The 26470-nt window shown below is 36.3% G+C and overlaps 7 protein-coding genes and 1 long non-coding RNA gene across 16 annotated transcripts; 6 read left to right on the top strand and 2 right to left on the bottom strand.

Moving 5' to 3' along the window:
• Positions 1-516: 516 nt before the first annotated feature.
• On the top strand, positions 517-2257 carry LOC117183949 (uncharacterized). Its single transcript, XM_033379627.1, has 2 exons — positions 517-925; positions 1015-2257. Exons 1-2 carry the CDS (start codon positions 725-727, stop codon positions 1141-1143), a joined length of 330 nt encoding a protein of 109 aa, XP_033235518.1. The 5' UTR covers positions 517-724; the 3' UTR covers positions 1144-2257.
• Positions 1709-7143, bottom strand: CYLD (ubiquitin carboxyl-terminal hydrolase CYLD). 7 transcript variants are annotated; one of them, XM_033379612.1, is made up of 10 exons: positions 5768-5816; positions 5376-5576; positions 4310-4526; positions 3741-3916; positions 3497-3651; positions 3227-3445; positions 2916-3150; positions 2439-2586; positions 2166-2362; positions 1709-1936 (listed from the first exon to the last, which is right to left on the bottom strand). In XM_033379612.1, the coding sequence occupies exons 1-10, from the start codon at positions 5799-5801 to the stop codon at positions 1743-1745; spliced, it is 1776 nt and encodes a 591-aa protein (XP_033235503.1). In that variant the 5' UTR covers positions 5802-5816; the 3' UTR covers positions 1709-1742. The 7 variants fall into 7 exon arrangements, with proteins under 7 accessions (XP_033235503.1, XP_033235502.1, XP_033235506.1 ...); XM_033379611.1 differs by having other exon boundaries at positions 4310-4541; XM_033379615.1 differs by lacking the exon at positions 5768-5816 and adding an exon at positions 6956-7143 and having other exon boundaries at positions 1743-1936; positions 4310-4541.
• A 914-nt stretch (positions 7144-8057) lies between these two features.
• Positions 8058-9268, top strand: LOC6903321 (uncharacterized). The gene is made up of 2 exons (XM_002132473.3): positions 8058-8177; positions 8273-9268. The coding sequence occupies exon 2, from the start codon at positions 8274-8276 to the stop codon at positions 9129-9131; it is 858 nt and encodes a 285-aa protein (XP_002132509.2). The 5' UTR covers positions 8058-8177; position 8273; the 3' UTR covers positions 9132-9268.
• A 396-nt stretch (positions 9269-9664) lies between these two features.
• Positions 9665-23638, top strand: LOC117183953 (uncharacterized). 3 transcript variants are annotated; one of them, XM_033379630.1, is made up of 4 exons: positions 9665-9978; positions 10043-10216; positions 19922-20198; positions 21228-21388. In XM_033379630.1, the coding sequence occupies exons 2-4, from the start codon at positions 10094-10096 to the stop codon at positions 21356-21358; spliced, it is 531 nt and encodes a 176-aa protein (XP_033235521.1). In that variant the 5' UTR covers positions 9665-9978; positions 10043-10093; the 3' UTR covers positions 21359-21388. The 3 variants fall into 3 exon arrangements, with proteins under 3 accessions (XP_033235521.1, XP_033235520.1, XP_033235519.1); XM_033379629.1 differs by lacking the exons at positions 9665-9978; positions 10043-10216; positions 21228-21388 and adding exons at positions 18828-19740; positions 23524-23638; XM_033379628.1 differs by lacking the exons at positions 9665-9978; positions 10043-10216 and adding an exon at positions 18828-19740.
• Positions 11446-13801, bottom strand: Usp14 (ubiquitin specific protease 14). The gene is made up of 7 exons (XM_001357134.4): positions 13694-13801; positions 13469-13644; positions 13311-13415; positions 12862-13250; positions 12227-12383; positions 12095-12160; positions 11446-12041 (listed from the first exon to the last, which is right to left on the bottom strand). The coding sequence occupies exons 1-7, from the start codon at positions 13707-13709 to the stop codon at positions 11517-11519; spliced, it is 1434 nt and encodes a 477-aa protein (XP_001357170.3). The 5' UTR covers positions 13710-13801; the 3' UTR covers positions 11446-11516.
• Positions 14005-15003, top strand: LOC4817793 (phospholipid phosphatase 6). The gene is made up of 2 exons (XM_001357135.4): positions 14005-14163; positions 14234-15003. Exons 1-2 carry the CDS (start codon positions 14155-14157, stop codon positions 14828-14830), a joined length of 606 nt encoding a protein of 201 aa, XP_001357171.4. The 5' UTR covers positions 14005-14154; the 3' UTR covers positions 14831-15003.
• On the top strand, positions 18087-18816 carry LOC117183954 (uncharacterized). The gene is made up of 2 exons (XR_004469098.1): positions 18087-18555; positions 18703-18816. It is a non-coding gene; the product is annotated as an uncharacterized lncRNA (long non-coding RNA).
• A 162-nt stretch (positions 23639-23800) lies between the features above and the next one.
• LOC6904036 (uncharacterized) lies at positions 23801-25883 on the top strand. Its single transcript, XM_002136446.3, has 2 exons — positions 23801-23906; positions 24027-25883. Exons 1-2 carry the CDS (start codon positions 23898-23900, stop codon positions 25704-25706), a joined length of 1689 nt encoding a protein of 562 aa, XP_002136482.3. The 5' UTR covers positions 23801-23897; the 3' UTR covers positions 25707-25883.
• The last annotated feature ends 587 nt before the right edge of the window (positions 25884-26470 follow it).

Here is a 26470-nt window from a genome sequence, read left to right on the forward strand (position 1 = left end):
TAGAGAATTGGTAATAGAGTGTAGGGGCTGCTACTAAAATGAGGCTACTAGATGAGGCTACTTATTGCAAAATTAAATGAGAAGGAGGAACGTGAATGTCAGAAAAGATTATCTGTGCTGAACTAAGAGCTAGGCCTCAAGAATCAAATGAAGTGTGTAGAATCCAACCAAGCGAATCGGACAAAAGAAAAGTTTACATCTTTCATTTCGACCGTCTGCAGAAATTTGAGTTTCGAAAACTGGAAAACTTGAATCTTTTAAGAATTTTGAAACATGCTGATAGAAGAGTGAAGGTGCGAAATGCATGCTAATTGCAGGTGAATGTGTTTCGTCATTTCGTATTCGTCAATCGATTCATATATTTCATAAATATATTGATATGTGGCCTCGAAATGTTGGCAGAAATGCCAGCCCAGATTTTATTATCAGTAGGCTGCGAAAACTTCAATACGCTGTTCATATCGTTAAAAGCTGAGTTGGTGGCTACTCTCGAATATAAACGCTAACGCGCATCTGTCACCCTACCAAACCAATTTGGTTTCAATTTTCATCGAGTGTTACAAGTACAGGTGCTTTGGGCCTGGGCTCACCTTGACCCGAAGCAGGGCTCCTTGACCCCGCAGTAGCTGTACACATACCGGTGGAAGTGCGACTATACTCTCAACGTGAGAACAGCTGGAAATGGGTCCTAGCACGGCCAAGCCTCTGCCATCGTTGCTGGCTTATGGTAGTCGGACGGGGAAAAGATAACTCAATGAAATTATCCCAATCCAATGGTGAACCTGTCACTGCCACTAGAGATGCGTGGCAGAGGGTGCGCTCGGTCGGTAATTTGCGGACGCCGGATACGACCTCCAGTTTAAATCAGGCTTCCCGGGACAAGCGCGCTGTGCCCCGTTTGAAAGGACTGAAAAAAATGAAAGGGGTGAGTACCTTTTCAGATATCTACTGACTGCTCAGATGATCTTATTAACCCGGGGAAATTATCGCACATTTATTTTAAAAATTCGCAAGGAGGTCCTGAGCCTTACTTTTGTCTCTCACAAGAAACAGATTATACATAGCATCCTGGCGGGTCTGTATTCCTTTTTTTTTGTCGAGGCCAGTTTAATTCCGGAACCTCAGGCGGACAAACTCGATTAATCCTGTCCTTCTATCAAAAGCAGAGGTCGGAAGAACCCCGAATAGTCGACTGGAAAACTAGGGAAACTCCGGATAGCCTCGAGGCTATCGAGGTTCGAGGCTCAACATGGAGAAGCTTTATAAGTTGAGCAGAACTGGGCGGAGTATACGGCCAGTCTCCCCTTTAAACTTTTTCCTTAACACCCACTTCCCTGGCTTCCATGAAAACCGAACTGACACGAACACCTGGCTTCAAACCAACGTCATCTTCATTTCTAAGGCAGACAAGGCCGCGCACGCTGCCCCCAAAGACCGATAGGTCTGTTGCCCTTCCCTTAAGCGCCCAGGAGTTCCTTTTCTGCAAGGAGTACACCTTCCCCGACATAGAAGGCACCTTTAATGTAATCCATCAGCCATCACAGGTGCACTGACGGTGAGCCTAATCGATCAGATGCTACAATGCGCAACCGTTGGGACCAAACACGACTATTGCGTGTGCAACGTGCAACGTCAAAAAGAAAATCGTTTTCAATATGTAAAAAATTTAAATCTGAAACGATCAAACGATTTTTAGGCATTGTAAAAGTTTTATTAAAAACATACGATATTTATTAATTTTATTAATGGTACATCATAGTGTCTGTGCTTTGATACAGACACATATAGGCATCGCAAAAAATACGCTTGGCGTGATCAGGTAGAACTTTATCATTAGGTGATGTTTCATTAATAGAGCGCGCACCTTCATCGGAAAGCCACTGTGTTAATTCGGGAACACATGTCATTTCCGGTATGTTATATCCATTCTGTTCACCTAAAAGAAAATATAAAGCGCATATGTAAAATGTATCGTATTGGTTTCAATGCACAATATTTTATTAAAGGATGGCGGACCGGATGGATCGCTGTATTCAAATCAAGAGAAAACTCGGTCCGCAAAGCCTCCAGCACAATAAATAAAAATTTAACTGTGAAAGCTGACATCACATGGCAAGTGTGACCCCGAACAACCATCACCAGTGTATATATATAATGTAACTTACCCTTTCTATCAGCCATTGAATCGAAAAAACACCATGGTGCATCTGGCCCAGAACCTGATTTTACAAACGCTACATAATGAGATGTTTCTATACAAACAACTGAAAATAGTTCCATGTACACGCGTGGTACTACCATATGATCAGCCATAATTCTGAAGTCCTTGGGAATACATATTTTTGTAGGCACGTGATTATTCCTAAAATTGAATGAATAAAAGTTTATAAATAAAAGTGATCTTTAATGAGCCTATATAATCGTAAATTTAATTTTACCTTTTTGCATGCATATGAAATGTAACAAGGCATTGTTGACAAAAGGCTGTACACTCAAGACCTGAGACCTGACCGACTTGTAGACTTCCAAAACATTCATTACATTCATATTCAGCTAGTTTTCCACACAGAAAGCACTGTCGAGGAGCTAAAATAATTAGAAAAATGCTCAATAAGGCTTAATAGTGGCATACAATGGAGAGGTAGTGAATTAGAACGGAACGATGTAACCCGTATAGTATATGAGATTATGTTTTATGTTTGATATCAATTCCCGAACACAAAGTATACAATTTCTTAACCAGCATCAAATGCTATGCCGACTTGGCTAGTCACACTTTGAAGATATGTACCGGAAATTTAAAACTCAGAAACATGCCGTTTCGATCGAATCAATATTACAGCCAGAATGAAGGAAACAATAATAGGTTTTACGAAATTTTTTCTTTTAAGAAGGTTCTTAATTTTAAAACTTACAGTTTTCAATTATGTCTGTCACATCTAGAACTTGCGAGGGTAAAATTCTTGGATACATTTTGTAACTTTTTCCAAAACGAGGCATCTGAATAATAAAACAAGAGGGAACCTCCTTTAGTTTGATATTCGACGAATGAAAGCTTTGTTCAAAAAGTTGCTGGACAGTTGGTAATGTTAGTTTTTCATCTTTATCCACAAACAGTTGATAAAAATATGAGTCTTGTCCGGAGCTAAGCTAAAAATAAAGAATAAAGAAAATAAAGAACTGAACTTAATACAAATTCTCATCATAAAATGAAAAATTAACGCACTTTTAAGAATGGTTCGACGCGCATAATTTGTGATAGTAAACTGTTCAGGAACTCTTCAGGATCTTTTTCCTCGCATGTGAGACCACTTACAGAACTGAGTTGGTCTAATAGTTCACGCAGCTTCATAACGCTGTCAGATCGTACAAATAATTGTTTTCTCAATGGATTAACAATTTCATCCCGCAAAACCTTTTGAACATCTCTGTAATTCCGAATATCCTGTTGGAAAATTATTAGATTACAAGATTTTCAGCGTCGTTATTGTCTTACTTTGGGTCCTGGAGATCGGTACAGTATAGAATCAAACACACTAGTAAAAGTGAACATCGAAAATAGTGTCGCATCAAGATAGCAAGAGTTATGATGTCCTTGTATTCCCTTGAATTTTCCACAAATTTTCTGGAGTTCATCCGAACTATGTATTCCTAAAATAAAAGACAAGGACGTGTCAATTGTAGATTGTCATCTTGATCAATAAGAATTTAAATTGTGTAGGCTGCAAGTATGCACTTACGCAGTGGCGGTACTGAACCAGAAATAGAAGGGCACGCGACGGCACCGAAGTTTATCTCCTGATTGTTAGTGATCTTGTTTCCTACATGGTAGCTGTCTTTATCGGTGAATCGGCGATCAGTTTTGCACCTGTCGGACGTTACAAAAATAGCCCGACCTTGGTGACACGTAAAAAAGCTGAAAATTGTGAACAACAAAATAATTTAAAATACCTATTAATTAATATGAATTAAATACATAATTCAATATTATTATATGTTCTTAAAAATAAATTAATCGATTCGATAAGCCGAAGTTCATATTCATATTTCATATTTGTCAGAGAGCCTCTCCTCCACGAATATACCCCTATAATTTTCGAGTACCGAGTATAAATATTGCCGGTTTATGACGGAAAAATTTGATTTTGCACTATAGCGCAGGAAACGAATCACGTTTGGAATTCAGCGACATACGATATAAATTAATTTAAAAAGAAACGCACACCAATTTTCATTACTATATTATATATATAGTATTATGAAAATACTATTAATATAATACTATTAAAATACTATTATTAATATTTACCGAAGGCCATTGTAACTTCCATCTGACAATGGAATGTTCTTCAAGGAAGGTTCGTCTTCAAGCTCTATTCCAACAAGTACGTTTTTAGAAATTCCTGGAGGTATACCAATCCATCTAATTACACCATACACATCTCCACACACGCCAGAATCAGATACTTCCACGAGGGAGCCAATTGCAAGCTCTGTTCCTGGTATTTCAATCAGGCGTTGATAATCTGAAATTGTGTGACCTAAAAATTGCATTTCAAAAGGTACAAAAAAATAATTAATAAAAACCCCGATACGCAGTCAGTATATGTTTATGTAAGGCTATGATTTACATATGTAACTTATGGAATATATTTCTGCCACCTAGTGACAAAAAATATTGCCACTGTTTCCATACCGCACATTCCGTTAAATCTATTCATCTGTCTATCAACGGCTTATCCTCCGGACGTTACTCTACATACTTTTCACAGTTACAAAACATGTAACACACACAAACGAATAGATCAAAGCATACTGAATTATGTTTAAATTTTCATACGGGCTATTTGGATATTCAGGCAGACTCCGGGTTTCATTTACTTTTTGCGTTTTCAGCCAAAACGTTTCGTTTCTAGGTTCCCCCGTTTTGTCACATTTTCTCATGTCCTGTTAAATGCACAAATTGTGCTGTTAAACCCACAATTTAGTTTCTTGAGCGCACAAAAGCCTCTGTTATATTTAACATCCGAAAAATCGATACAAAAATCGGGCTGAGTCACCTGTTTGCACGAAAACGCAAGGTGTTGTCGTACTAACCAATTATTTCAAAGCCAAATTTGAGTTTGGGATCAAATGAACGATTTACTAAGAAGGCACAAGACAAATTGCCCTGGTAATGGTGTCGATTTTATGTAAATGCTTGAATTAAGAATAGTTTGGTTTTATATGGTACTGAGCCTCTTCAGCAGAACTATTTGAAATATACACACAGAGCGACATGTACTAAACGGGTGAAACCGATCAAATAAAAAGGGTTTAAGTTTTTACACTTTAGAGCAAACCAAAACATGTTTATATAAATGAGAGATACTCACCCAAAGATTCATCTTTGACTGCTATCGATAGGGTGTTCGAAGATTTCGGCTGACTCTCGTCGTTACTGTTGCCCTCCACAGGTGTTTTATTTTTATTTAAAATCATAGCGGCTGCCCCGGCATGTGTTGGCCAATTTGCCCCTAAAATATCAGCCAAATCGACATCCTTATGTGTTGGATTTTCAACAACCATATCGTTCACTAAAAATTAACATTTTAAGAAATATAATTAGCCATTATTTGTATTAAATTTAAAAATTTACTCGTTATATAAGATATATAAAACTGTGCGACAAAATGAAACTTTTTGAATGTACTTTAAACGAGAAAAAAATTAGATTAAAGGTCTAGATGAGTAGAGGACCTCCTCATACTTAGAATTTGTAATATACCCACAAAATCTTTGGTGACTGCGCACTTTTCCATAACTTTCAATCCATATCTGCTTTGAAAAGAAAATTGTATCTTTCGCAGAATTTTGACTCGGGATTCGGGAAGATGGCAAGGTCTTGCGCCTAAACTTGCTTCGACGTCAAAAAAATAATTAAATTCAAATTTCAAATTCAAAACTGATCATTTTTTGCGTTTGTTGAATTACGACCGGCATTAAACCGCCTTGCTCTGGTAGACTTCGGGCTCCAAAAGTACCCAGTACTCGAATAGTATAGATTTGTGGTGAAAGTAGATGTGTGTAACACCAAGAAGATCAGCATCAATAGCCAGTTCGATATACCTAGGTCTGGTTTTCCGCACGACATTTTTGACGGCTACTTCTCAAAGACCATAAGAGCTAGAGCAACCAAATTATATACAACAACGACCCAAAACTGTTTTCTATAATCCTGAAATAAAGACCAGCTGACACAGATAATACTGCCGCAGTATTGTGGACCATTTCTGTTGCTCCGAACGATGTCATTTGACAGCATGATTTGAATGTGCCAATGGAATTCAGGAACAGGTTTGAACCTGGATCCGTGCTGATGAGCAAGCCGATCAGTTCTGGCCAGATTTTCTTTCGAGCTGGTTTAAGTCGCCAACAACGAACTGCAATTCTACTAGAGATTTTTATAGAGGCTTCGTAAAATACAAATAAAGGTGTTAAAACAATTGAAATACTTTATCATACTAATTAAGATAAACCAGAAAAATAATAACTATTCCAAAACTGAGTGAAGTATGTTTTTGCATTTAATTTAACCAAATTTCTAGTCACCAGAGACAGCCTTCTGTGGCACCTAGAACAACAACTCAGTTGCAATTCGGTCTGGCAGTCTGCTGCAGACCCGAAATAGCACTTTTTGACAGCTTTACATTCAGTTCGCTCCAACAGATGGCTGTATATGCACAAACAGCCAATTTCGTACTACTTACATGTACTTATTTTTAAAAGTTAGTCATAAATAAACATTCACGATTGTACATGACACGTACATCCATATATACACAAAGCACTGCTGTGTTTGTGTTAAATTCTTTGTTTGGATTCTTTAGAACGTTTTTAAAATGTAAACTTAAATTTAATATCGCAACCAAAGTTCAACAAAAATTATTTTCTCCCATTTCTAGTATGTACAGACATGGGGTATGACATATTTAGACGGCCGTGAACAGAGCATTGGGAGCACGAAGTATAAAAAAGAAATCCGAACAAATCATATTACTATAACTTTTAAAGTTAAAAGTGACTATTCTTGGCACAGTCAACAAATATGTATGACTTTGATAACATAAAATATGTTGTGTTATGTAGTATAGCGATAGCGATACCTATATTATCGATGGTTGAACATTTAGCCGAACATCGATTGTTTCTGTCCACAATGGAAAGTATTGCGGGAAAAAATTTAACAATGTAGACATATTTCATTTAATTATATTCAATTTAAACGCCCATACATTTCAATGGTCAACAGCAGCGAGTTTTTTGGAATCGGCGAAAGCCGAGAGAACATATAGATGCATCTGTGAGTACGCACAAAACCCTCAAGAACGAATTTCTATGTAATTGTGCAGAGCATAAAGTTTATGAAATTATTTTTTTTGCCATTGATTGCACATTTTGTTTGGATTTGAACCCCTTCGGCTATATATCGCATAGAAACATTCTGATTAGGAACATTCTCGATGGATAGTGGAACAACTGAGAAATTTTCGGAACGGCAAAACCGTACAAAACAATCCTAGAAAATGATGGTGGGCGGTCACCTGTTGGAATAGACTATTACGGATCATCCCAGTGTGAATAGACTATTGGAGAGACTTTGGGGAAAAACTTTTATCAAGAAATATGATTCTTATAGGACAAAGAGTAGAGGAAAACATGACAGTAAAAATACTAAACACTACCGGAAAAAACACACAGCTGATTGACCAGTGTAATCATAGAAAATCTACACCTCGGCACTTTTACACCAAAAAAGTGGTTCTGATTGGAGACTTGAGTTTTAGGGCTAGGACTCTGATCCGAAAAATATGTACTCGTGCAGAATTAGGGTTCATATTCGTATAAAACCGATTAGAAATTTATGCATAATATATAGTACGTTTGCTAGCAAAACTGTTGTCGGATGTGAGTACATAAGTTTTAATAAATATTATAAAATAAAGAGGAAAGGAAAATTTGATTGCAATATTTTTGGTATATTTTTATTATGAAAAAGTATATTTCGGTATATTTCTGATCGATAAGTGGTATAAATGGGCCGTGGTCACCCTGTATACGATGTGGATATATGGGCATACTCTATACATAGCATATTCATTTTTATTAAGAGAAAACAAACAAAAATAAACAAAAAGGTAATTTTGGCTGCCTTAGGTCGAACAATAATATTTCAAAAACTGGACAAAAATAATCCCAAATGGTTTTTTAATAATTACAATTATGTTTGTAGAATGACTACGGAGGAATTACCAGCGAATCTTGACAAGTTGAAAATAACACCAACACACCCTCTTTGCAAATCAGTAAAAAGGAATCCATTCTATAATCCAGACAATGATTTTAAACTTTCAAATGCGAATGATAACTTTGAACAAATACTTAGCGCCAAACACAAAATGATACATCGCTGGAAGTGCAGACCAAGGCGTCGATCCGAGAGCTGCCTTGAGAGTTGCACGCAAGACAAGTCTTTTCTTCAAACGGAATCTGTTGAAATTACAAGTCCCCCAAGTTACTCGCATGGTGTTAAAAAGCTTGCACAGAAAAAACATGTTGCCCCTACAAAGAAATATCTTTTTCGGCAACCCATGTTGAAGACATTATTTGGTTGTGAACACGGAAGGAGTCTTGTTCGAAGTCGTAAAATGTTTCACTTAAACGCAGAAAAGGAAAAAACTAGCCAAATTCAGACTAAAAACACGACCTTTAATATAGGCGACACATGCAGTTTCCGCGATCTTATCAGTGAATGCGATATATTGCTGGACCAAACAAAGGAAACAAATTTGGATAATGTTCGTCGTGTACCAAAAATCTGCAGTAAATATAAAACAACAATTTCCAGCAAAAAAGAAATCAATTGTAGACTGCTGTCAAATAAGGAACGCAACGCTTTTACAATATCAGCATCTAAGAGATCACTATCAGTTTCACGTATGGGCACGACGTGCTCTCAGCAAGCTTGTTATAATGCAACAACACCAAGCAACTGCGACGATGTAACGATATCAGAACTGGCTAGCTATTTTGATACTATGGTGCATATTCCAAAAAAAATGTCTTCAATGGCTGAGATGATGTACATTTAATTTTGAACCAACCATTAAGATGTATATGCCTGTAGATATACTATTAAGCATACATACGTATGTACATATGTATAAATTATTTGTATACTAATAAAATGCATTATTTCTCGGCTGTTTATAGCTTCAGTTGAAAATTACTTCGTATCGTGTGCGTCTAAGAAGATCTATTTGCCCTGCCTATTTGGTTAGGTGTAAATCTGACTGTCTTTATGCCGAATACCGAAAAATGGCATTTTGAAATTCTGGCCTAGTCATGCTCGTTCGAATTTGTACACATACATATGTATGTATAAAATTTATTTCAAAGCTAATCGACTACACTATGCAACAAAATCGAACTTTTTTTGGGGCTTAACATTTTTTTACCCGATACTCGACGAGTATAGGGGTATATTACATCTGTGGTGAAAGTGTAAATGTGTGCAACATGATCAGCATCAAAAGCCGAGCGCCTAGATCTCAGAGACTATAAGAGCTAAAGCAACCAAATTTTGTTTAGACTCCTGTGATATAGCAAATGTCACAAGTGTATTTCAAAATTTCGCCCCGCCCCCACAAAGGAAGAAAATCTCCACATTTTGAAGATACGAGAAAACCATAAACTCAAAAGGGTAGGCCACCGGAGGTCGAGCTAGACCTAGAGCCCCCGGAGGCCTAAAGAAGTTTTAGTCTCCTGGGACCGATCCAGACAAAACAATGGTGGTGGTAAAACTTCAGGAACGTGATTGGAGCTCTCCTGGGGTGGAGCCGACATAGTCCTGATTGGACTATTTGCCTTGTTTTCTTGGAAGCGGGGTATCTACGCTGAGGACTCGAGACTATAGGCTATACGTAGCTGTTACCACAGGTAAAACAAGTATGTAGGTACTTGCAAAAATACAGTTGCACTTATTTTTTCTTGCAAATTTCAGAAAGAACCCCACACTGCAGTGAGCCTCGAAGGCGAGGAGAGCTCACTGAGGATGTGCTCCACCTATACGAGTCATAGCCATACCTCCTCCACACGCGCCACCCCGAATGCTCATCGCAAACTGCGCGCCCACGGACATCGGGCCAGTGGGAAATCGCTGACACTAATGAACGGGGTGAGTACCTTTTCACTTGTCTACTGACCACTCAGCTTATTATTAAACCGGGGAAATAATATCATTATTATTATTTAAAATCGTAAGGAGGTCCTGGACGTTACACTTGCCTCTCATGAGATGCAGAGGAACATAGTATCCTGCAGGGTCCCGGAAGAACACTCCTTTGCGGACCACAGGAAACTGTATTCCCTTTTTCCCTATCGAGACCCCTGGACTCGAAAGAAACCTGAATGGTGGACTCCAAACTGGGGAACCTCTGGAAAGCCCCGCGGAGCCTCTTCAACAAAGCAAGAGCTTTATATGTATGTTGAGCTGAACTAGGCCGAATACAAGGCCAGTCTGTCAATTTACAACAAATAAGCCAAACGCGCCTCATGGTGTAAGTTTTGCGAAATCGAGAGCAATTCAGAAGCTCCGTGCTTGCGAAGAGTTCTCTCGAAGACAACATCCACCCTGGGTGGGTGTTTGGGATATCTTTATATATTTGATTTTATCTTTTTCCATTTCTTTTAATTTTTTATTTACATCTGCCTCTTCGTTTGTGTATTCTCACACAAACATCAGCCGTTTTATCTCGGAAGAGGGCGCACACATTGCACGACGAAATTTGTGTGAGTGGAGACAGAAAATGAGCAAGCGCGTAGAAGGCGTTACGTAGCCACTGCACTTCTGGCTATAATAATGATCCGATCTGATTCAGATTGTAGTCTAGCAGATATGGGCCGTCTCTACGATTCTGCGTTTTCGGTTTCCGCATATGTATCTTCAAGATTGTGGACGCCAAAGATTTTAGTCCCTTGCGGGGCAGGGCGAAATTTTGAAATGCACTTGTAGGAGTGTGATGTCACAGTAGTCTGGACACAAAATTTGTTTTCTCTAGTCTTTAAGAGGTGCTCATTTGGACGGACAGACAGACATGTCTTTATCGCATCGGCTATTATTGATGTAGAATATATATACTTTGTAGGGTCGGAAATGCTTCCTTCTGGGTGTTGCACACATCCACTTTCCCCACAAGATCGAATATACCCCTATACTCTTCGAGCAACGGGTATACAAAAATAAACAAATAGACAAAAATGGACTCAGATCCGAGAATCCAAAAGCCAAGTATTCGTAGTTTGCGCAAGCCGCTCGCTTTCCTTCTTTATTTTTTTGTTGTTGTTTGACTTCTCCCAAATTTAAAAACCGTGCCCACCACATGCAAAAGTAAAAGACTGTTGAGATCTCGTGAGGATTTTTATAATTCAAATTAATTTGATCAACAACCCAGATTTATTGACAGTAACACAATTATCTAGAGCTTTTCCAAACGCTTCGGTCCATATAATAGGACATAGGCACAATGCCAATCTCCACCACCTGAAAGTCGTAAAATTTCATCCGTGGCCACAGATGTTACTTCGTCATCGTCAAATTTAAACCAACTATCGCCGTTGGAACGAACCCAAGCCACATAGTGCCCGGATGAACTTGATCGACCTTTATGAGTCAATACAGCTTGTAATGTATAGTATCCAGAATTATTACTTCCCAAATCATCGTCAAACCAAAATTGCTCATATTTCTTTTCGATGTCCTCTTCCTTGACCCCATATGGTTTGGGTGTTGCCAGCTCCATGGTTTTGTCTTCCAGATCCTTGAACTTCGATCGCATTGGACATAATTTTTGTTGCAATTCGGGTGTACACAACTCAAACGCGTCAAAGTCAATGGGGAATTTAATATCCTTCAATACTTTGGCATTTATGCCTTCTTTTCCCTTATATTGAAATCGTACGAATTGGACAGTAAGATAAGCTGGAAGTCGGCTAACTAAGTACTGAAAATTAAATAAACGTTAATAAAATTAAGTTATACATTGAAAGGTCTTACAGTTCTAATGTAGCGTGCGTCTCTTCCCAAAGTTTCAGATTTTTTGACCAATGATTCCATCATTTTCTAAAAATTAATACAGGAGCCGTTAATGCATAGTCGTTGATATTTGTAATATGTGGTGTTAACTACCGATTTAAGGCCGCTTTGCATGTACTTTACTTCCATTGAAATGAAGCAACTTAATTGCAAAAAATTCTCGGTTGTTACAGTAGCAGTTTCTTCTGGAGCTTCTTCAGTGCTCATTTTAACTTCAAAGGTTCCACCAAAGAATTGTTCAATAAATGACCTTTAAGTAAATAATAAAAACGATATAAACATATGTTTATATATGCATGAGCTACGGTGGATAGTACAATATTTTTTTGCATAACTAAATATAATTTAATAAGATTTTTTATTGTTTGTATTGAGAACTTATAATAATTCGTTGCATGGAAGCTGCACATATGCACATATACACTGCAATAGCAGAATAGACTGCCGGAGTCGTTGGATCCCCATTCCAACAGGCAGATAGAGGTTATAAGTCCTCGCACGAGAACACCTGGAGAAGAATTTCCTCCCTCACAAAAATTACTCAGGACCGGTTTACACCCGCAAGCCACATTCTGAATAATTTTAAATCGAAAGCGAACATTTGGGCTCATGCAGTGTGTATCCGTCAACGCTAAGTGAGTTTATTTTGCATGATTTTCATATATGAGCGAATTTGTTGGGAATGTACGAGCGAAGTTAGAAGTCTTAAATTTATTTCATAAACTTACCCGTGTTGTGTTTTCTGAGTAATATTTTTAGATGGTTCTTGGCGAATTGGTAAAAGTTTTTGTTGTAGCATTTTCAGAATTTCCGACCAACACTCATTAGCATCTTGCTGCCTGTACGTGCCATTTTCTCCGGTCTGTGCAAATTGGGGGGATGCCCGGTGTAACGCCTGCAGCAGTACAATTGGTGTGACTGTTGCCCCCTTATCCATCTGAGCAAAAACCGATTTCATTCCTGATGATATAGAAAAAGCTGTTGATAGGGTGTCAGACCCCTCACTGGTAAAATTGCTTAGCGCATCACGAAGCTCAGGAACTGCTTTTAAGCATTGAATAGTGGCATTCATATAGCAGGTATTTCCAAGGTTTGTTAAACCGGCTGGTAGGCGCATCTATAATTTAATTTTAAATAAAAAGCTGTAAGGACATGTAATGATTTCAGAGATACGCACAGCAGTCGCGGTTTCTGCTTCATTCATGTCTTCAATAAACTTAATTGGTGTTGTGGGTACTTCTGGTACATCTTCTTTGCTACCCAGTAATAACACTACAGCACCCTACAAAATAAAGATTGTGAATTGTAAGAATCATACTTCAAATTTTAACTTACATCTTTTAACTGCAAGTTCCATTGCTCATTCTTAAGTATGCCACCTTTGCACATAACTTTTTGACGCTCTGGCTCAACACCAGTCAGAGCGAACAGTTGAGCTTTGAACAATATAGGATCTTCATCGGTGTTAACATCGATATCCGTAAAGAGTTCTCGTCCCCATTTTACTTTTACTGTAAATAATCGAATTAGTTTTTGCGTCAGAAAACATCTCAAATGCACCTTTAAAAGAAGGCATCGTAAACTCCTAGCTAAAATTCAAAGTCATACTAATTAAGACAGGGATGTGTGAAGCAACGATATATCTGAAAAAGCAAATGGAAAAGTAAAAAAACATCGTCTGCGTGGGAACGTTGAAAATGGTATTCGATACACTTCAAACCCAATTGTCGCAACCTTTAGTTCATATATACGCAAAACTGTTTATACCAGGGCCACGTTTTACGCTATTGCGTTTTGGCGAAAACGCGGCTTTATTTTAAATACGATAAGCATAGGAGCGTAGTGGTGGCATAAAGTTGTGTAATTTTGCTCTTTAAAGCCCAATCGTGGAATACCCAATCCTTTTTCCATTTCTTGTATTTTGTGGAAAATATTAGAGTGAGCCGAGTCCCCTTATTGTGATTATTTGTCACCTCATAGAGTTACAATTTATATATGTACACATATGTGTAATTTATACAATGAAAACGGTTTGTGTGCATTTTAATTTAAAGTTACATACTAATTTCTGGCATTAACAATACTTTTTTTACATTCCAGTCATCACGCATACTGAAATACATGTTAGAGAAAGATGTGCAATGGACAAATTATTGCGTATCACTTCTATCTAAGTATTCATTCTTTAAGTCTTTAAAGATAAACTGTAAATTTCTAGAAATATCCTGTGATGGTATTGCCTGGTTGATTACTTGGACTGCTTTCATATGGATAATGAATTCAAAAGCATTACTTCAAATGCAAGTAAATATGCTTGTAGGACTTATACTTGATATTGTCGTCGTAGCCGTGTTAAAGTCATTCGTGCGCCGAAGAAGACCGGTAGCAATAAAAGATACGTTGGTAATAGGACCCGATAAATTTAGTTTTCCCTCTGGCCACGCATCTCGAGCATTTTATGTACTTATATTTTTTACAAAACTATATTCTCTGAATTTTGTATTTTTAATGCCTCTTACGGCTTGGGCTGTAAGCGTAGCTCTATCACGACTGATTTTACAGCGTCATTATATGTTGGACATTTTCGCTGGAGCAATCATTGGAGTTCTTGAAGCAAGACTCCTTGAATTCATTTGGATCAGTGAAACATTTGCTATAAATATTGCTGGTCTTGTGTCTGGTTCAGAAGAAATATAAAATTAACATTTTTTTTTGGGGAAATATGTAATAAAAATACGCGTTTACGTAAATACACTTACCGTATTTTATATATGTATACTACACTTGTAAATAGAAATATGTATGTACATACTATGTGTTATATGTACACATATTTACCACCAAAGTAATAAAAGAGTTTATTAGTTTTCGTAATTGGACTTTCAAACCAAAAAACAATATAATAGTAAGATGAGTAACATGCAGTCACTCAAAAATAGTCAGCGTTGAATACATTCAGCTCATTCGGATCACTTTCATTCTTAGGGTGTAAATTGCTCTTCTCATACTTAATCTCTCAAAAAAGGTTTTGAACGTTGAATAAACTCAGTACGCAAGCCTGTACTTGCGCAAAGCAGCTGATTTGCAAGCCGAAAACTTTTCTAGGCAACTTTTAAAGCCACAAATTTATTTACTGAATTTTGGGTCGGGCATTCGAAAATCCTTTTACGCTTGAACAAGTATGATAATAAAATTTCAAAATTAATATTAATATTAATAGTATTAGCCTAGCTAAATCAATGAAAATATATTGTTCGGGCCAGCCGCTGTAGAATAACCGTAACTTTAACATTATTATTGTATGAGCATAGAGAGCCGCCTACATATGTTGTAAAACGTTGACTTTCTGCATAGCTGCTGCGCTCTTCCGCTAAAGGGGCTCTCTGCCGCCGCCAGCAACTACTTTGATCTGCTGCCGCCACTTCGGCAGTCAATTTGATCTAACGCCGTCGTCTATAGTTTAGTTCTATGCTAACCCCTCTGCGCATTGGTTGCATATCGATCTCGCATAAGGTTTATCTGGCAATAGCAAGCAATCGGCTTCCGCTAAGCCACCAAGATTAAATACGAATTATAAAGTTTAACCCAAAATCTCTTTTCATTTTTGAAACACATAGGTGCCAAAAAAGCTTGGCATCTCAAACATATATATTACTAGGGGGCAGGCCCCATGCACACTCGCTTTGCCAATCTCGCCATCCCAAATCTCTCTTGCTTGAGCAACAAAAAATATCTTCCATGGAATGGTGTTTATCAAGAATTAAAATGTCGGTCATTTGTATCTGTGAGATACAGTTCTATCTGTAATATACATTGTTATCTGAAAGTACATTTATATCTGCTAGATATATTTCTATCTGTAAAAAAATTAATTAGGGCGACGAACAGTTTTATATAAAAGATAGATGTATTAACAAATTGAGATATTAAATATATATATACATATATATATATTTATATCTATATATGCCATTTAAATTATCAATATTAATGTCGGAGTAGGCAGATTTGGCATAGCTATTCCTATGGACTATCGTCAATCGCCAACGTCAGTACTACACGGCCAATGTACATAGCCAGCATGCAAAACGTCACAAATGGCATCGCGTAAGAGTCAAATGCGAGACTTCACCCTACAAAACGCTCGCATTTCGACCCGCAAATGATGTAAATATGATACTTGTGTCGTCCAGTTAGTGGAAGAGAAAGTATCATTATGATAGCTCGTAAACGGATCGTTAGCGAGCATTTTGCGATATCTTGCGAGCTTTCGAAATGACTAACAGCAAAAACAGAGATAGCTTTATGGGAAAAGAATGCAGTTAGAGCGAGAGAAATCTATGCATCAGGCTTGCCAATTGAGCTGGGAGCAGCGCGACCCTAGAGATTATTGATTGTTACATTTTTTAGATCCAATTTTGATAATTTAACACGCTGTGCGAGTTGGAAAACATAATTTTGTCACAAATACTACGCAGCTCTTCGACTGATAGCTGGGAGACGTGACTAGAGGCGGGTACCAACACTTTGTACCAATGTCTAATGTCATACGGCCATAAGTATTGATGAACGAAGAAATCAAATCGACATACATATCGTAAATTGGAAAGCTAACATTTAAGCATACTTGAAACCGGGCGAAGTTTTTTCATAAGTTTATATTTAGTACCAAAGAGTCATCGAAGAAGTAAACTGGTTTCTTTATTAGGCCACATTCTTGATATTTGTACTAATAATGTTGAATTTAAGCATGGTGTTAAAATACTATTTTTCTGCTGCAGCTATTGCTATATTTTTGTGTACTCCCGTACTGAGTGAGAATGTAAGGGGAAAGTTTGTTGAAAATCCGAAGCAGCTCTCGCTTAGCCCAGGAGATGACATAAATACCCCAAGCTTTGTCAGAATTGTGTTGATGCGTTTAATATATGGCATTGCATCCAGCATGGGAATTGAAGATCGGCTTGAAGAAACATTTAACGGCGCTTTCGTACCTCCAAACGCCGAAGATGCCTTTGGATTTGATGAATAAAGATTATGCATTTATAGTATGTTTAGACTAAGTTATAATGATCACAAATTATAACGACCAAACAAATAAAGACCATGATAGCCCCTTCTGTAACATTTTGGTTGCATGGTCGGCAACAAAAATATATTAGCATTTAATAGAATGATTACAAGCCATACAATGAAATGACGATATCAAAGTGATAAAAACCACAAAGATCTGTTTAAAATTATAAAGTAATAGTACAACAATCACAATAGAACATCTGCTAAAATTTGGTTTATCCTCCCAAGCAACTCAAACAAAAATATTTGTTAACAATAATCATATTTCATTACCATACAGCCCCTCTCCATAAAGTTCCTAAAATAAAAAAATATTTAAACAAATATTAATTTTAGTCTAAAACATATTAAGTAAATACAGTAATATAAAAAAGAAATAATATCTTAAGTTAGTTAACTATTTTTGAGCTGCAAATAAATAAAATATATATCAAAGTTATTTCGTGTTGATTTTGACATCACTCGGCATTCTGATAAGAGGATACAAATGTATTCGAATTACTCGAATTATTGTGTGCCCTTTTTGTGTACATATGAACCAGAGCACTTTGTGTTATAATTTCTAAGCTAAATTTGCAAGTTTTCTTTTATCATTTGTTCTCATCAAAGAAAACGAAATTTCCAGCACCAGTGGCTGACCTACGGGCCAAACATTCCCATGTCCTCATCCATGCCTAACTCTATCTTGCAGGTTTTTCAGACATACATATATAGGTGTCAAGTTTATGTTAATGCATCAATAAGTCATCTATTTTTGCACATAAGGTTCGTTTCGTTGTATAAAAAGCCGTTTACTTTTAATTTCGTCAACGAAAATGTTTTCGTTTTGAAAACGAATAAATCTTGCGGAATGTGAAAACGGGACCCCCGTATTCAAAAGTAAATCGGAAAACTTTTGAGAATGTGAAAAACGGAGCCTGGCTGATTATCATCGTTTCTGGCAAACAAAAACAGCAGACCTGGTTGTTTCGCAAAAATATAATTGCTTGATTTTTAGCAAAATGTCGGCCGAAAGTGCGCGATTAAGAAGACCAAGACATGTTAAATTCAACAGCGGTGTATTTAAAATGTCTGAGCAGCTGTGAGTAACAGCATGCAAAATAAAAGTTAAATTTATAAATGTGGCGGGAAACAGCTGTTATACCTTTCCAACGTTCCGATAACCAAATCAGGCTGAGTCAGCTGTTACACGAAAAGACGAAGTGTTGTTGCCCTGAATTATTATTTCAGAGCAATATTTAATTGGTTTAAAAAAAAATGGATAAAAAAGTCACAAGCTGCATAGACGCTTGATCAGTATTAATAGTCGAGTCGATACAGCTATGTCTGTCTGTCCGTCTGTGTTGTTGGTCACCTAGTTCTCAGAGACAACACGTGGTTTTACAACCGAATTTGGTCTGTACACCGGACCTGTTCCTGTAACACTATGTCAAATTGCACACTATATGAGCAAAGATATCACACTGGGCGTTGGAACATAATGTGAATAATTGGAGCGTCAGTATAATCATTAATTTCACACAAAATTTGCCACGGCTTACAATTTCAATGAAACCAGCTGAAGAATTTAACCCCATTAGAAGGAAACCATCATTATAATTTAGAATCTGTTTTTAGTTTTTAGCTTGAGACTGGATTAAAACAAATAAAATCTTAAATTATGGTGACGTAGATAAATCGGAAATTAAATAACCTTCCATATACTGTAAGGCACTCTATGAGTGAAATATTTTTTAGATGTGTGTTCAATCAAATCTCTAGCCATAGTACTAGAGAATTAGAAACCAGCCGAGAGACCCTTCTGTATCTCTACTTAAGTCAGTTGGAATTCTTTTAAAACGTATTTCTGTAGCACCCTGATATAAAAAGTAACCATACATACATATTTTCAGAATTTATGTCAGAAAGCCAAAAACTCTCGAAACGATCAGACGTTCTAAGAAGGTTTACTGTAGTTTATAAAAGCTTAAAAGATAAGAGATATCTTGGCGAAGATTTTTAGTTCTCTTGCCATAATCTTGCAAACGGACCGGAAAGATAGTCTGTGTCTTCATAGAAAATATAAGCTATATTTCGAAATAGAAATGATACTGTTTGTTTTTATTGTCTCTACATGTTTTCTACCACACGTTCATAATGGATATTCTAGGCCTTCCTATCAAGTGCACTTACACAGCAAAAATAACTCAGGATATTTACTTGACAATATATGCTATGGAAATATTCTGCAAAGTCATATTGTCTTAACCGCAGCATCGTGTTTATTAGCTGTTTCTGAATTCCCATACAAGACAAAACTCATTCAATTTGATAAAATATTTGTATCTTTTAAAAGTGAAGATATGAATGATTTAATTGTTCTAGTTAGCAGCATTCATGTTTATCCTAAATTTGACTATTTTACTTTGGATCATGACATAGCTCTTGTAAATCTCAGTTCGCCCCTACCATTGTCACTGCGTGATGACGTCAACTGGATTTTATTGCCGAAATTAATAATAAATACGGAGTCTTTCTTGGAAGAAGACACTAATGTGAGTGTAAATATTTCAAAAAATATAAATTACGATATGCGACAGTCTTTTTGTACTTTGCACGAAACAGAAAAAAGGTTTCAAGTTAACGTTACAAGTTGTAACAGTTGTCCAAGCTGATATGTGCATTAAAACAATGATGAAAATCGTATTATTAATAAATAATTACATATTTTTACAGATATGGAGGAACTCCTATACCGAAAACAAATTAAGAGGATATGGTGTACTATCTGGAAATAATTTAGTGGCAATAGTAACACTTGCTCCCCGTATAGATAAACTGCGTGATAAAAATGAAACAAATATTTTCGATGGATATACAAATCGGATAACCCTACTTTTTCCATATTTGAGTTGGATATTTGAAATCTTAGAAGAAGCTGAGATCAAAGATATCCAAACCGGCATTTCTACGAACTCACTACCATATACCGAGAGGAAGAACGCTGAAATGGGTAAGGTTATGAACAAATAAAAAGATTAGATACGAATACTTTTTAGTTCGCTGCCATAAATCAACAGAATTTTAAACATTTATGTGTAGATTTGTGCTCTTCAGAATCTTAAAAACTCTTGGACTGTCGCTCAATGAATTGTGTAAAGAGATAACTCTTTCGAGATAAGATGTAATCAGCTGTAATTCAGAAACAGTTAGGAAAACTATATCCTAGAATGTGCAAGACACTACAAGAATAAAAGTCAATAAAGTCAATAAATATTGAAGAGAATCAAGGCAAGGCTTCTGGGAAATCGGACAATTATTGTCCAAAACGAGAAGTTATCAGAACTAGGAAATAGCTATTGACACTTTCGGGTTGTCCGATTATCTTTTTAAAGATAATTTGAATCAAAAGGCAGAAAAGTACCCATCAAATTTTTTCATCAATTTGCTCAAGCAACGACGGATTTTTACATTTCTCTTCTATTACTGTTTTTACTGAGCACTTTTTCGCATGCGAACGACAAAACTGTCCATACAAGATTTTATTGTGAGACACGATATCGGCTCAACCGAAAACTCGAAACATGTAATGTTCTGCTTAAAAAGAGAGCGACTATGGTGATAAGTGGAAATAAGCGTTGATAGTTATTTGCGAGCTGTGGAAGTTAGTGATAAAAACCTTTAAGCCAATTCTCATCTGCGGACTTTAAGATAAAGAAGTATATTATGGCTTCTTGCAAGGGCTCTGGGATTACAATGAACTCGTAACTAAATTATAATTAATAGATTTGATAGATATATAAAACCGTAGCTTTTACAAACGATACATTTTTCTTTCGACTCTTTTTAAAGTCAAAATATTTAAATATTTAAAACTATGTGTAACATACTGAAGTTATGTTATAAAAATCCAGGTATGCTCTAAAAAAAAAAGCATTAAAAAAAACACCATTTTGTACCGAATTCAAGAAAAGTTGTGTGTGGGTTTCTAAAGTTATTAATTACTTTAATAACACATTTGTAATTAAAATTGTATTTTCAGTACGTCAAAATGAGGTGTCTGGATCGTTTATAAGTGCAGCACATCCCTGTACCGTCACCGGAATTGTGACATTAATATTAGCTTTAAATTTTTTGCATTTTTTAAACCAGCGATCTTTAAATATCTCCTAGTACATATTTCTGTATGCATACAAATGAAAATTTAGTTTATTTTTTATTTGCTATCTACACTTTTTAATTTAAATGCCTGCAAAATCTTTAAAAATGAATCAATCCTTTTGATTTGTATTTTTAAATATTCTTTAATTTATAGAAATGAAACAAAACAATAATTACAATTAAAAGAGATCGGTTTCTTTAAGAGTTTTGAGTATTTTCAAAAAAGTCAAATTATCCACTTTTGCTCGTTTTGAATTTTTGAAATTAATTAGTTTTTTAATATTTTGTCCAAAAAGCCTTAGCCTGATAACACTTTGAATACGTTTGGGCATACCGTCGACAAAATTTACTATGTGCTCGCGAGGTGTCATGCTCCACTCCGTCTGCACGCCCACCCAAAGTCCAGCCAATCCCTTTGATGCAGGCTCTTACCTTACCAATCTTTTTTATGCAGAGCCAATCGATTTTCAATGGATTTAGTTTTAGGCTTTAAGCAGGTTACGGCATTAAATGAAAACTCAGTTAATTGAGTTAATTGACGTGTGCTTCTGGACGACGAACCAATTTCCTCCAAACTGTAAAGCTCAAGCAAAAAACAGTGGCCGACAATATCCCATGCCAAGCATATCAATGAACTTAGCAAACTCAGCTAATCTTTTCCAAAAATCAATCGGCAAAACATGCTTCATCTATATTGACAACGTATTTTTCTTCATATCACAAGACGACCATGGTAAAATCGTCGACTGGATGTTGAAAAGCCTCAATGACGCCAACATGAGAGTGGCTCAAGAGAAGTCGCATTTTTTTAGGACAATCCTAAAGTACCTTATCTTAATTGTGACTAGAGAAGGCACGAAGACTGACCCTAGAAATATAAATGCTATCTAGGAGTAATTCATCCAGGACTAGGTCGAGGCAACAACGCAGTTCGGACTAAAAAGCATTGTTGGGTCTGGCAAGTTATTAAAAGTACTTCGTGATCGATTTTGCGCCGATTCTCCGACTGCTTTCCGTCTGCTTCATCAGTATATATAAGTTTTTAGACTCCATAATATTTAACAAAGTACAAGGACACGCCTTTCAAAAACTATGAAACATTCTAGCATCAGAAAAGATAATCGGGTCGGTCTTGGCATTGTAAAAATCTTGTATCAGATATTTTTGATGATAATGAAAGAAAAGAAAAAAAAAAATCAGTCGGACCCGATTACCGATTGCTATATTAAAAAAATGACCAAATCGCGGGCGAGGTAGTCATGAATTGAAAAATTTGTTCCAGAGCAAGGTACGATAGGCATGCAAAGAAACAGGAGCCGGCACTGACACCAGTCGCAGGCGAAAAGTTTTTAGTAAAAACCAACAAATGCTGACCCCTCTTTATGTAGTGGATACGTTAGGGATGAACTTGGAGTCAACCATCCCAATCAACGGGAGGGTGGCCCACATGGACAATCCCAGATAATGTCCATTCTCCCATGCTACTCCCCTAAAGGCAAAATGTGACATTTGAAGGTTTGGTCAAACGGTTGCACCTTAGCCGTTTATCCATAGATTTTTACAAACGATACCTTAAACGACGCCCAATTAATATACCTGTATCAGAAAAATACAAAACTCCAAGGAATAATTTTTTTCCATAGTTCCCAAGCTTTCAAACTAGTTTAAAATTTTCACCAAAAAATTTCAATTTTCAATTTGAAAGTTTAATATTTTCTAGACCATAAGCTTAAGCTACAAAGTGTTCGGATGAGATATATCGTTGCATTTCTCAGCTTTGCAGAATTGCAAAGTTCAATACAACCAGATGTCCGACAATTAAGTTATGTGAAAAATAGATCCACTAAATAAAAAATACAAAATACTAGATTTAAAATATATTATTTTAAAATAAATAAAACCATAAAAATAAATATTTTAAAAGCTTTCAAATATATCAGATCAGTCGGTTTAATTCACAGCGAGCTGAGTAGTGTAGTTTCAGCACATAAATTGCGGTCCTTCGATACCATTTTTTTTGTTGATTAAGCTTGTGAGAAGGGTATTTGCGCAAAAGCGAAGCGAGTGTGCAGAGGGCTTGTCCCCTAGCGTATATAATATATAATAAATAACATTTATATTATTTTATATTAATAAATAATATTTTTAATATATATGTATGTACGCACTGTTTTCAGCAAAATAAATAAAAATAAATGTTTGTACTCAAAGCGTCTGGAAAAATCATAATGATCAAGGGCATATTCATAAATGTATATGTATATTTATTTACATCTGTAGGATGTACGAATGCCTACTTGTACTTGAGGATGCACAAGTGCAGTCACGCAACCGTGGGCTTTGAATCGTAAAACTATGCGTGGTTTTGAGGCTCGATACGCTTGAAAATTCAATTAATTGATACTATTAATTATATAATCAATCTCAGCGCTGTTTTATATATGCTGTTACGAGCATATAAATGCTTTCTCGGAAAGGAAATGGATCATTTATATTAAAGAAAAACAGATACAAACTACATCTAACATTAAATCGGGAATAAATTTAAACAATGAACCTGGTGAGTATTAATGAAGAACTCTCGAATGGTGAATTTCATTAAAAAGTGTAACCACTTTTATAAAATGTGCATATTCGAAAAAAGTTTAAATACGCTCTGAACAAAATACATATATTTTAGATTCGTTTATTTGCTGGATTTTTTCTCGTAACGATATTCGTGATTGGAAAGGCCGTCTGTTCTAGTTCGAATACAATGAATAAGTCCAAACATCCCAATATAAAAACTTTGGGCTATTCTGAATTTAAGGAAACTATCATTCGGCCTGCAGTAAAGAAGACAGAACAATTTGAACTAACTCATCATAATGTAGCTGCTGATCCGACCATGGCACTTAAGCGCGTCATTCAAAAATATGATAAGCCCTTCGATAATAGAACGACAGATCATCATTACAGATCAATAAACGCGCGAAAAAAAAAAAAATCCCCTGCATTTGATAATTCAAATAGTAACAATTTTCATACTTTTGAGGAAATACATGAACATATCGATGAAACATACGACAGCGGTTCCCAGTACCAAGCATCTGAACCATTAGGATCTGAAACTTTACCAAACAAAAATCTGGAAAATATAAAAAACAAAAAAAATCGAAACCGTATAAAAACTAAAATAAAACATCACCATCATCATCATCATCATAACCATATTAAAGAGCTTATAAAAACAGTACCACAACCATATTCGGTTGAAAAAGTTGTGCATGTACCAATTGAAAAAGTGGTAGAAAAAGTTGTGCATGTTCCTAAAATTATAAATGTTACTATAGAGAAAATTGTACACGTTCCAATAGAAAAAATAGTTGAAAAGGTGATTCATATCCCAAAACCATATGTTGTTGAAAAAATAGTTGAAAAAATAGTTCATGTTCCCAAACCATATCCTGTTCTTAGAACTGTTCCATATCCAATTGAAATTAAAGTTCCAATGACAGTTGAAAAAAAAGTACCGTTTCCAATCAAGGTTGAGGTTGAACGAAAAATTCCCATTTATATTCATACAAAAGAGCCATATAAATTTGAGAAATCAAATATTGAACACTATAATCAAGTCGACCAGTCGAAATTCACTTTCGAAGGGGATCATCTGGGGATTAAAGAACATGAACAATCTACGCTACCGACAAATATACACCAGCATAGGATATATAAATTAAAAGATATAAACCTCCCTAATAAAGTAGACGACCCTCCATATACTTTTCAACCGGAGCATAATAAACATTTGAAGGAGAGCCCTAGTCAACAATATACATCTGCAAGCGTTAATATTCCGCGAAAATTCTTAAGAAGCAATTTAATGGATAAGAACATTGACGGCCAAGACGACCAGTCGAAATTCAATTTAGAAAGTGATAATCTGAGGACTAAAGAGCACGATCGATCTGCCTTACATGCAAATCACCCTGACAATAAGATATTTAAATTGAAAGAATTCAACTTTCCCAATAAAATAGACTTTCAAAATACTTTTCAGCCGGAGTATACAAATTTCGATTTAACAAAGAGCGCGAATCAACAATATACATCTGCAAGCGATAATATTCCCATAAAATTCTTAAGTGACAATTTTCAGCCAGATACAACAAAATCTGAATTAAACCCTAATGGCATAGGTTTACCCTTTATTAATAGCACCCTTCTTTTTTTCAATCCACAAGAATCTACCTATCCCCTTCATGGCATCCCTTTTTCGCTACCAGTTAATTTTGTTCACCTGCAACCAACGACCCAGCAAAATCAGCTAGGCTTGGACTCAACAATACCAGAAACAAGCGCAGAGTCATCAAGGACTTAAGATTTTTGCTCCGCAATTCTATTCTACCTAACACAATTCGTAACTGTTTAATGACTAGTAATAGAGACACCGTTAATCGATAAAGAAAAAATAGTAATTTAGTAAAACAACGAAGTTTGTAATTTAAAGTAACCGTGGGTACAGAACCGATCGGAAATAAAATTGGGTTGTACATCATGTTGGCCTTGTTTTTTCATTATCATGTTTGTTGGAAGTTGCCGAAACATTTTCGACTGCATAAAGTACATTTTAACTAATTGGCAGATTAAGTAGGACGAGGCACTAACCATACGGTGTATTGATGTGTCAGTTCATACATAGAGGAGTGAAATATCCTGCATTCTATAAGCTTTTAGAAGCTATGATTTTAAGGAAAAAGTAAAATACATATATAGCAAATGTGGCCAACGTAGAGTCAATGATAGCGGAGAAAAAGACGCAGTTCAAGCAAATGGATCGCGAGAAGACCTGCTGCGTGTGTTCTGCGGCGTCGAAGGCATCGAAGACAACAAGACAAGCTCGCACAGGCAAAGTTCAGCACTGGCGACCTCTTGAATATTTCCATCACGTCGCCTAATCGCCTGCCGCCTCCAGCACGCCGCCAGAGTCTTTATTGATGGGGAATACTGGGAATGGAACCTACAATCGAGTATATATACACGCTTATCATTTAATTTTCACTTTCACTCGACACTCAATGAAATATGGAAATAATTATAAGTTATGAATATCATGAAAAAGTAATACACATATAATAATAAATA

Source organism: Drosophila pseudoobscura, chromosome 4, assembly GCF_009870125.1.
Source record: "Drosophila pseudoobscura strain MV-25-SWS-2005 chromosome 4, UCI_Dpse_MV25, whole genome shotgun sequence".
NCBI classification, from domain to species: Eukaryota; Metazoa; Arthropoda; class Insecta; order Diptera; family Drosophilidae; genus Drosophila; species Drosophila pseudoobscura.